Genomic DNA, 11,118 nt, shown 5'->3' with positions numbered 1-11,118 from the left:
ACCAGGGCCACGGAGCCGGGCCCAGCCACCACTGACTACCACCGGACTAGTCCAGCCCGGCACCGGGTGTCCCATAGCCCTGGGGTGGGCGAGTCAGTTGTATGCTAAGCTTTTGTTGCTAATTAATCCCTAATATCAATCCCCATATTTCGCAGGCTGCGGTAATTCAGGTTGCCTAGCAACCACAAAGTGACCGCCATGTTATCACGGGCACAAGAGACTGCACTTTTATGCTGCACAGACTTGTTTTGGCCAATCCATGCATGCTGACAGGAAGGGACGAGGGTCCAATGATGATCACTAAAGCCACGCTGAGAAATTATCATATTTATGAGCAAAGTAATTCAGTAATTCTCTGTACATAACATTTACTAACATGAGGAATAAACCAGGCGACACAATTTACATTGGAAACTACAGTAAAAGAGATCACAGAACACTGCATAGTAGGGAGTCAGAATATTCTATTAATTGCAATAAATATACAGTTTATAAAAGCATTATTACATCTTATTTATCATAACACAAAATTAGCGCATTACACTGAGAAACAGGTATGAGGGAGCTCTATGTCTGCAGCGTCCGGTATGAGGGTGCTCTATGTCTGCAGTGTCAGGTATGAGGGTGCTCTATGTCTGCAGCGTCCGGTATGAGGGTGCTCTATGTCTGCAGTGTCAGGTATGAGGGAGCTCTATGTCTGCAGTGTCAGGTATGAGGGAGCTCTATGTCTGCAGCGTCCGGTATGAGGGTGCTCTATGTCTGCAGTGTCAGGTATGAGGGAGCTCTATGTCTGCAGTGTCAGGTATGAGGGTGCTCTATGTCTGCAGCGTCCGGTATGAGGGTGCTCTATGTCTGCAGTGTCAGGTATGAGGGTGCTCTATGTCTGCAGTGTCAGGTATGAGGGTGCTCTATGTCTGCAGCGTCCGGTATGAGGGAGCTCTATGTCTGCAGTGTCAGGTATGAGGGAGCTCTATGTCTGCAGTGTCAGGTATGAGGGTGCTCTATGTCTGCAGCGTCCGGTATGAGGGAGCTTATGTCTGCAGTGTCAGGTATGAAGGAGCTCTATGTCTGCAGTGTCAGGTATGAGAGTGCTCTATGTCTGCAGCGTCCGGTATGAGGGAGCTCTATGTCTGCAGTGTCAGGTATGAGGGAGCTCTATGTCTGCAGTGTCACGTATGAGGCAGCTCTATGTCTGCAGCGTCAGGTATGAGGGAGCTCTATGTCTGCAGCGTCCGGTATGAGGGAACTCTATGTCTGCAGTGTCAGGTATGAGGGAGCTCTATGTCTGCAGCGTCCGGTATGAGGGTGCTCTATGTCTGCAGTGTCAGGTATGAGGGAGCTCTATGTCTGCAGTGTCAGGTATGAGGGTGCTCTATGTCTGCAGCGTCCGGTATGAGGGAGCTCTATGTCTGCAGTGTCAGGTATGAGGGAGCTCTATGTCTGCAGTGTCAGGTATGAGGGTGCTCTATGTCTGCAGCGTCCGGTATGAGGGAGCTTATGTCTGCAGTGTCAGGTATGAAGGAGCTCTATGTCTGCAGTGTCAGGTATGAGAGTGCTCTATGTCTGCAGCGTCCGGTATGAGGGAGCTCTATGTCTGCAGTGTCAGGTATGAGGGAGCTCTATGTCTGCAGTGTCAGGTATGAGGGAGCTCTATGTCTGCAGTGTCACGTATGAGGGTGCTCTATGTCTGCAGTGTCAGGTATGAGGGAGCTCTATGTCTGCAGTGTCAGGTATGAGGGAGCTCTATGTCTGCAGTGTCAGGTATGAGGGTGCTCTATGTCTGCAGCGTCCGGTATGAGGGAGCTCTATGTCTGCAGTGTCAGGTATGAGGGAGCTCTATGTCTGCAGTGTCAGGTATGAGGCAGCTCTATGTCTGCAGCGTCCGGTATGAGGGTGCTCTATGTCTGCAGTGTCAGGTATGAGGGAGCTCTATGTCTGCAGCGTCAGGTATGAGGGAGCTCTATGTCTGCAGTGTCAGGTATGAGGGAGCTCTATGTCTGCAGCGTCCGGTATGAGGGTGCTCTATGTCTGCAGTGTCAGGTATGAGGGTGCTCTATGTCTGCAGCGTCCGGTATGAGGGAGCTCTATGTCTGCAGTGTCAGGTATGAGGGAGCTCTATGTCTGCAGTGTCAGGTATGAGGGAGCTTATGTCTGCAGTGTCAGGTATGAAGGAGCTCTATGTCTGCAGTGTCAGGTATGAGAGTGCTCTATGTCTGCAGCGTCCGGTATGAGGGAGCTCTATGTCTGCAGTGTCAGGTATGAGGGAGCTCTATGTCTGCAGTGTCACGTATGAGGGTGCTCTATGTCTGCAGTGTCAGGTATGAGGGAGCTCTATGTCTGCAGTGTCAGGTATGAGGGAGCTCTATGTCTGCAGTGTCAGGTATGAGGGTGCTCTATGTCTGCAGCGTCCGGTATGAGGGAGCTCTATGTCTGCAGTGTCAGGTATGAGGGAGCTCTATGTCTGCAGTGTCAGGTATGAGGCAGCTCTATGTCTGCAGCGTCCGGTATGAGGGTGCTCTATGTCTGCAGTGTCAGGTATGAGGGAGCTCTATGTCTGCAGTGTCAGGTATGAGGGAGCTCTATGTCTGCAGCGTCCGGTATGAGGGTGCTCTATGTCTGCAGTGTCAGGTATGAGGGTGCTCTATGTCTGCAGCGTCCGGTATGAGGGAGCTCTATGTCTGCAGTGTCAGGTATGAGGGAGCTCTATGTCTGCAGTGTCAGGTATGAGGCAGCTCTATGTCTGCAGCGTCCGGTATGAGGGAGCTCTATGTCTGCAGTGTCAGGTATGAGGGAGCTCTATGTCTGCAGCGTCCGGTATGAGGCAGCTCTATGTCTGCAGTGTCAGGTATGAGGCAGCTCTATGTCTGCAGCGTCCGGTATGAGGGAGCTCTATGTCTGCAGTGTCAGGTATGAGGCAGCTCTATGTCTGCAGCGTCCGGTATGAGGCAGCTCTATGTCTGCAGCGTCCGGTATGAGGGAGCTCTATGTCTGCAGTGTCAGGTATGAGGGAGCTCTATGTCTGCAGTGTCAGGTATGAGGGAGCTCTATGTCTGCAGTGTCAGGTATGAGGGAGCTCTATGTCTGCAGCGTCCGGTATGAGGCAGCTCTATGTCTGCAGCGTCCGGTATGAGGGAGCTCTATGTCTGCAGTGTCAGGTATGAGGGAGCTCTATGTCTGCAGTGTCAGGTATGAGGGAGCTCTATGTCTGCAGCGTCCGGTATGAGGGAGCTGTATGTCTGCAGTGTCAGGTATGAGGGAGCTCTATGTCTGCAGCGTCCGGTATGAGGGAGCTCTATGTCTGCAGTGTCAGGTATGAGGGAGCTCTATGTCTGCAGCGTCCGGTATGAGGCAGCTCTATGTCTGCAGTGTCAGGTATGAGGGAGCTCTATGTCTGCAGTGTCAGGTATGAGGGAGCTCTATGTCTGCAGCGTCCGGTATGAGGCAGCTCTATGTCTGCAGCGTCCGGTATGAGGGAGCTCTATGTCTGCAGTGTCAGGTATGAGGGAGCTCTATGTCTGCAGCGTCCGGTATGAGGGAGCTCTATGTCTACAGCGTCAGGTATGAGGGAGCTCTATGTCTACAGTGTCAGGTATGAGGGAGCTCTATGTCTGCAGTGTCAGGTATGAGGGAGCTCTATGTCTGCAGTGTCAGGTATGAGGGAGCTCTATGTCTGCAGTGTCAGGTATGAGGGAACTCTATGTCTGCAGTGTCAGGTATGAGGGAGCTCTATGTCTGCAGTGTCAGGTATGAGGGAGCTCTATGTCTGCAGTGTCAGGTATGAGGGAGCTCTATGTCTGCAGTGTCAGGTATGAGGGAGCTCTATGTCTGCAGTGTCAGGTATGAGGGAGCTCTATGTCTGCAGTGTCAGGTATGAGGGAACTCTATGTCTGCAGTGTCAGGTATGAGGGAGCTCTATGTCTGCAGTGTCAGGTATGAGGGAGCTCTATGTCTGCAGTGTCAGGTATGAGGGAGCTCTATGTCTGCAGTGTCAGGTATGAGGGAGCTCTATGTCTACAGTGTCAGGTATGAGGGAGCTCTATGTCTGCAGTGTCAGGTATGAGGGAGCTCTATGTCTGCAGTGTCAGGTATGAGGGAGCTCTATGTCTGCAGTGTCAGGTATGAGGGAGCTCTATGTCTGCAGTGTCAGGTATGAGGGAGCTCTATGTCTGCAGTGTCAGGTATGAGGGTGCTCTATGTCTGCAGCGTCCGGTATGAGGCAGCTCTATGTCTGCAGTGTCAGGTATGAGGGAGCTCTATGTCTGCAGTGTCAGGTATGAGGCAGCTCTATGTCTGCAGTGTCAGGTATGAGGCAGCTCTATGTCTGCAGTGTCAGGTATGAGGCAGCTCTATGTCTGCAGTGTCAGGTATGAGGGAGCTCTATGTCTTCAGCGTCCGGTATGAGGGAGCTCTATGTCTGCAGCGTCAGGTATGAGGGAGCTCTATATCTGCAGCACTGGGTATCATGGAGCTCTATCACTGCAGCACCAGGTGTAAGGGAGCTCTATCACTTTAGCGCCAGGTATGAGGGAGCTCTATATCTGCAGCACCAGGTGTAAGGGAGCTCTATCACTGCAGCGCCAGGTATGAGGGAGCTCTATCACTGCAGCATTAGGTATGAGGGAGCTCTATCACTGCAGCATTAGGTATGAGGGAGCTCTATCACTGCAGCATTAGGTATGAGGGAGCTCTATCTCTGCAGCAGTAGCAATGAGGGAGCAGCTCTGTTACTGCAGCACTAGGTATGAGGGCGCTCTATCACTGCAGCACTAGGTATGAGGGCGCTCTATCACTGCAGCACCAGGTATAAGGGAGCTCTATCACTGCAGCATTAGGTATGAGGGAGCTCTATCTCTGCAGCAGTAGCAATGAGGGAGCAGCTCTGTTACTGCAGCACTAGGTATGAGGGCGCTCTATCACTGCAGCACTAGGTATGAGGGCGCTCTATCACTGCAGCACTAGGTATGAGGGCGCTCTATCACTGCAGCACCAGGTATAAGGGAGCTCTATCACTGCAGCAGTAGCAATGAGGGAGCAGTTCTGTTACTGCAGCACTAGGTATGAGGGAGCTTTATCACTGCAGAACTACGTCTTAGGGAGCTCTATGCCTGTAGCACTGGGTATGAGGCAGCTCTGTTACTGCAGCACTAGGTATGAGGGAGCTCTATGTCTGTAGCGTTAGGTATGAGGGAGCTCTATAACTGCAGCACTAGATATGAGGGAGCTCTATAACTGCTGCACTAGGTATGAGGGAGCTCTATAACTGCTGCACTAGGTATGAGGGAGCTCTATAACTGCTGCACTAGGTATGAGGGAGCTCTATAACTGCTGCACTAGGTATGAGGGAGCTCTATAACTGCTGCACTAGGTATGAGGGAGCTGTATCACTGCAGCACCAGGTATGAAGGAGCTCTATCACTGCAGCACTAGGTATCAGGGAGCTCTATTTCTGTGGCACTAAGTATAAGAGAGCTCTATCACTGCAGCAGTAGGTATGAGGGAGCTCTGTTACTGCAGCATTAGGTATGAGGGAGCATAATCACTGCAGAAATACGTGTGAGGGAGCTCTATGCCTGCAGCACTGGGTATGAGGGAGCTCTATTACTGCAGCACTAGGTATGAGGGAGCTCTATCATTGCAGCACTAGGTATGAGGGAGCTCTATATCATAGTATCATAGTATCATAGTTTTTTAAGGTTGAAGGGAGACTGAAAGGCCGGCTTTTCACATTACGACATCGCATGCCGATGCTGCGATGTCGAGCACGATAGTCCCCGCCCCCGTCGTACGTGCGATATCTTGTGATAGCTGCCGTAGCGAACATTATCGCTATGGCATCTTCACGTGCACTCACCTGTCCTGCGATGTTGCTCTGGCCGGTGAACCGCCTCCTTCCTAAGGGGGTGGGCCGTGCGGCGTCACAGCGACATCACACGACAGGCGGCTAATAGCATTACAGCCGGGAGGCAGGTAGGAGATGTTCCTCGCTCCTGTGGCTTCATACACAGCGATGTGTGCTGCCGCAGGAACGAGGAACAACATCGCACCTGTCGCTGCAGCGAAATTATGGAAATGTCGGAGACTACACCGATGATACGATAACGACGTTTTTGCGCTCGTTCATCGTATCAAAAAGGTTTTACACACTACGACATCGCAAGTGACGCCGGATGTGCGTCACTTTCGATTTGACCCCACCTGCGATGTCGTAGTGTGCAAAGCCGGCCTAAAGGCTACTTTACACACTGCGATATCGGTCCCGATATCGCTAGTGTGGGTACCCGCCCCCATCTGTTGCGCGACACGGGCAAATCGCTGCCCGTGCCGCACAACATCGCCCAGAGCCGTCACACATACTTACCTGTCCGGCGACGTCGCTGTGACCGGCGAACCGCCTCCTTTCTAAGGGGGCGGTCCGTGCAGCGTCACAGCGACGTCACTGAAGCGTCACTGAACCGCCGCCCAATAGCAGCGGAGGGGCGGAGATGAGCGGGACGTAACATCCCGCCCACCTCCTTCCTTCCGCATAGCGGCTGGGAGGCAGGTAAGGGGAGCTTCCTCGTTCCTGTGGCGTCACACAGAGCGATGTGTGCTGCCGCAGGAACGAGGAACAACTTCATTACTGCTGCAGTAACGATTTTTAAGAATGGACCCCCATGTCGCCGATTAGCGATTTTGCACGTTTTTGCAACGATGCAAAATCGCTTATCGGTGTCACACGCAACGGCATCGCTAATGCTGCCGGATGTGCGTCACAAATTCCGTGACCCCAACGACTCCGCATTAGCGATGTCGCAGCGTGTAAAGCCCCCTTAAGTCCATCTAGTTCAACCCGTAACATGTTGATCCAGAGGAAGGCAAAAAAAAACAAAAAACAATGTGGCAAACAAGCTCCAATGGGGAAAAAATTCCTTCCTGACTCCACATCCGGCAATCAGACTAGTTCCCTGGATCAACACCCTGTCATAAAATCTAATATACATAACTGGTAATATTACATTTTTCAAGAAAGGCGTCCAGGCTCTGCTTAAATGTTAGTAGTGAATCACTCATTACAACATCATGCGGCAGAGAGTTCCATAGTCTCACTGCTCGTACAGTAAAGAATCCTCGTCTATGATTATGATTAGGCCAGAGAATCACTTCTGGGCATGCTCAGAAGTAAAAACCGAATCCGGTACATGCCTCCGGCATTTGATGCATGCCACCGGATTCGGCATGCATAGACTTTTATTATGCACCATGCCGCACAGCGCCGCACCCGGCGCTGTGCGGTTTTTTTTATGAGACAAAAAAAGTTGCATGAAACGTTCCATACGGCCACCGCATTCATTAATTAAGCCGCATCCGGAAAAAGCCGGATGCAACGCAAGGTCATCAGGCCCAATCCGGCGACAATACAAATCAATGGGGATAAAATGGATGCGGTACCCGATCAGTTTTAACCGTTTTTTTCCGGATTGTGCCTGATGGGAAAAACCTAATGTGTGAAAGTAGCCTAAACCTTCTTTCCTCAAGACGTAGCGGATGCCCCCGTGTTCCAGTCGCAGGCCTAGGTGTAAAAAGATCTTTGGAAAGGTCTCTGTACTGTCCCCTCATATATTTATACATTGTGATTAGATCCCCCCGTAAGCCTTCTGCAGCGCTAAGTATGAGGGAGCTCTATCACTGCAGCACTAGGTATAAGGGAGCTCTATCACTGCAGCACTAGGTATAAGGGAGCTCTATCACTGCAGCACTAGGTATGAGGGAGCTCTATACTTGCAACACCACTGCATAAGAATCGCTATAAGAATATCTATCACTGCAGCAACAGTTACTAAAAGGTGAGAAGTCTAATGTCGTGTCAACAGGTATATTGTAGCTCGATCACTGCAATAACAGATATATGAGCACTCTATTATTGCAGTAACAGATATATGAGCACTCTATTACTGCAGTAACAGATATATGGGCACTCTATTACTGCAGTAACAGATATATGAGCACTCTATTACTCCAGTAACAGATATATGGGCACTCTGTTATTGCAGTAACAGATATATGAGCACTCTATTACTGCAGTAACAGATATATGGGCACTCTATTACTCCAGTAACAGATATATGGGCACTCTATTACTGCAGTAGCAGATAAATGAGCACTCTATTACTGCAGTAACAGATATATGAGCACTCTATTACTCCAGTAACAGATATATGGGCACTCTATTACTCCAGTAACAGATATATGGGCACTCTATTACTGCAGTAGCAGATAAATGAGCACTCTATTACTGCAGTAACAGATATATGAGCACTGTATTACTGCAGTAACAGATATATGAACACTCTATTGCTCCAGTATGAGAGCTTTATCACTGTAGTAACATATAAATGAGAGCTTTATTACTGCAGTAGCAGATATGAGAGCTTTATCATCGCAGTAAGGGGTACTTCACACACAGCGAGACCGCTACTGAGTCACGGTTTTTGTGACGCAGCAGTTACCTCATTAGCGATCTCGCTGTGTGTGACACTGAGCAGCGATCTGGCCCCTGCTGTGAGATCGCTGCTCGTTACACACAGCCCTGGTTCGTTTTTTTATTGTTGCTCTCCCGCTGATAAGCACACATCACTGTGTGTGACAGCGAGAGAGCAACAATCCTGAATGTGCAGGGAGCAGGAGCCAGCGTCTGACAGCCTGCGGTAAGCTGTAACCAAGGTAAACATCGGGTAACCAAGGTGGTTACCCGATATTTACCTTTGTTACCAGCCTCCGCAGCTCTCACGCTGCCAGTGCCGGCTTCTGCTCCCTGCACACGCTAAGCGGTGTGCGCTGGTAACTAAGGTAAACATCGGTTAACCATACCCGATGTTTACCTTAGTTACCAGTGTCCGCAGCTTCCAGACGCCGGCTCCGTGCAAGCGCAGTGTCGCTTGCACGTCGCTGCTGGCTGGGGGCTGGTCACTGGTCGCTGGTGAGATCTGTTTGTTTGACAGCTCACCAGCGACCATGTAGCGACGCAGCAGCGATCCTGACCAGGTCAGATCGCTAGTGGGATCGCTGCTGCGTCGCTAAAGGCCCCTTTACACACTGAAACTTTCTAGCGATCCCACCAGCGATCCCAACCTGGCCGGGATCGCTACGAAGTCTCTGGTGAGCTGTCAAACAGGCAAACCTGGCCAACGACGCAACAGCGTTCCGGACCTGCAGAACGACCTAGCTAGTCATTGGGGACGTTGTAAAGCAGCTTTTTGAAAGGGAAGTCGCTAACGAAGTCGCTGTAAAGTCCCCTTTACACACTAAAACTTTGCTGCACAGCGGGAAACAAAGGACCAAAGAATGGTCCTGAACGATTTGTAGCGATCACAACATCACAGCGGGGGCCAGGTCGCTGATGCGTTTCACACACTGCAATGTCGCTGGGGAGGTCGCTATGACGTCACAAAACCGGTGACGTTACAGCGATGTCGTTTGCGATGTTGCAGTGTGTAAAGCCACCTTAAAGTGTGACGGTACCCTAACGTATATATGAGGGCTCTATCACTACAGTAACAGATATATGGGAGATCTATCACAGCAGTAACAGATGAGTGCTCTATTGCCCCAGTGACATATATGATCACTCTATCACTGCAGTAACATCATATATATATATATATGAGCACTCTATTACTGCAGTAACAGATATATGAGTACTCTATTGCTCCAGTAACAGATGTATGCTGCAGTAACATATATATGAGCACTCTATCACTGCAGTAACAGATATATGAGCACTCTATTACTGCAGTAACAGATATGAGTACTCTATTGCTCCAGTAACAGATGTATGCTGCAGTAACATATATATGAGCACTCTATCACTGCAGTAACAGATATATGAGCACTCTATTACTGCAGTAACAGATATATGAGTGCTCTATTGCTCCAGTAACATATATATGAGCACTCTATCACTGCAGTAACAGATATAGGAGTACTCTATTGCTCCAGTAACAGATGTATGCTGCAGTAACATATATATGAGCACTCTATCACTGCAGTAACAGATATATGAGCACTCTATTACTGCAGTAACAGATATATGAGTGCTCTATTGCTCCAGTAACATATATATGAGCACTCTATCACTGCAGTAACAGATATAGGAGTACTCTATTGCTCCAGTAACAGATGTATGCTGCAGTAACATATATATGAGCACTCTATTACTGCAGTAACAGCTATATGAGCACTCTATTTCTCCAGTATGAGAGCTTTATCACTGTAGTAACATATAAATGAGAGCTCTATCACTGCAGTAGCAGATATGAGTGCTCTATTGCTCCAGTAACATATATATGAGCGCTCTATCATTGCAGTAACAGATATGAGAGCTCTATTGCTCTAGTAACAGATCTATGAGTACTCTAGCACTGCACTAACAGATATGAGTGCTCTATTTCTTCAGTAACATATATGAGAGCTCTATCACTGTAGTTATATGTAAATTAGACCTCTATCATATATTTTAATCTTGATATCTATAGTTTGACTCAAAAACACCCTTGAAATGTATCGTAACATGAAAATATGGAATTTGCAGTCACCCGCCAACAATCATCACAGCTATACATCAGTATACTCAGAGCGCTACTCACCATACAGTGACTAGCCTAATGCAGCAATGTCTATAGGGACAGGCACGTCCGTATCTCCTTATTCTATACATGACAGAGATCAGTGTGGCATACTTATTACAATAGTTTCGCAGACAGCGCTACATCCATGCAGTTACTGTATAAGAGATTTATAAGTGTCCTCTCTACTTCTTAAGAGTCCTACAGGAAATGGAAAGTCACGGATTACAGGACAGTTCAGATGGATAGCCACGTCCACGGAGAAGCAGTGTCATGTTTTTTTTGCTTTTGTGCTTTGGCGATTTTTTCGAGAGCTGGACGGGATCGGCTGGACCTTCTCTTTGACGGGATTGGGCTTCTTCTGCTTCGAAGTGTTAGGTCTTAGGGATTGTAAACCGAGTATCTCACAATACTTGTTGCACTGATGCAAGGCCTTGAATTGATCAATAAAGGACACTGAGCAATTTCCTTTAAATCCTTTGTATCTGAAACATAAAAACAAGGTGATTACTACAGG

The 11,118-nt window shown here is 49.0% G+C and overlaps 1 protein-coding gene across 1 annotated transcript in view; it reads right to left on the bottom strand.

Annotated features, from left to right (window-relative positions):
• Positions 1-313: 313 nt before the first annotated feature.
• ALPK2 (alpha kinase 2) overlaps positions 314-11,118 on the bottom strand; it is a 224,640-nt gene continuing 213,835 nt past the window's right edge. Inside the window, exon 12 of the mRNA XM_075327957.1 lies at positions 314-11,086. Coding sequence (XP_075184072.1) covers positions 10,873-11,086 — 214 coding nt within the window. The 3' untranslated portion in view covers positions 314-10,872. The remainder of the gene's footprint in view (positions 11,087-11,118) is intronic.

The sequence above is a fragment of the Anomaloglossus baeobatrachus genome, chromosome 1, assembly GCF_048569485.1.
Source record: "Anomaloglossus baeobatrachus isolate aAnoBae1 chromosome 1, aAnoBae1.hap1, whole genome shotgun sequence".
Lineage (NCBI taxonomy): Eukaryota > Metazoa > Chordata > Amphibia > Anura > Aromobatidae > Anomaloglossus > Anomaloglossus baeobatrachus.
Note: the sequence above shows the minus strand (reverse complement) of the source record. Positions and strands in the feature narration are given on the sequence as shown.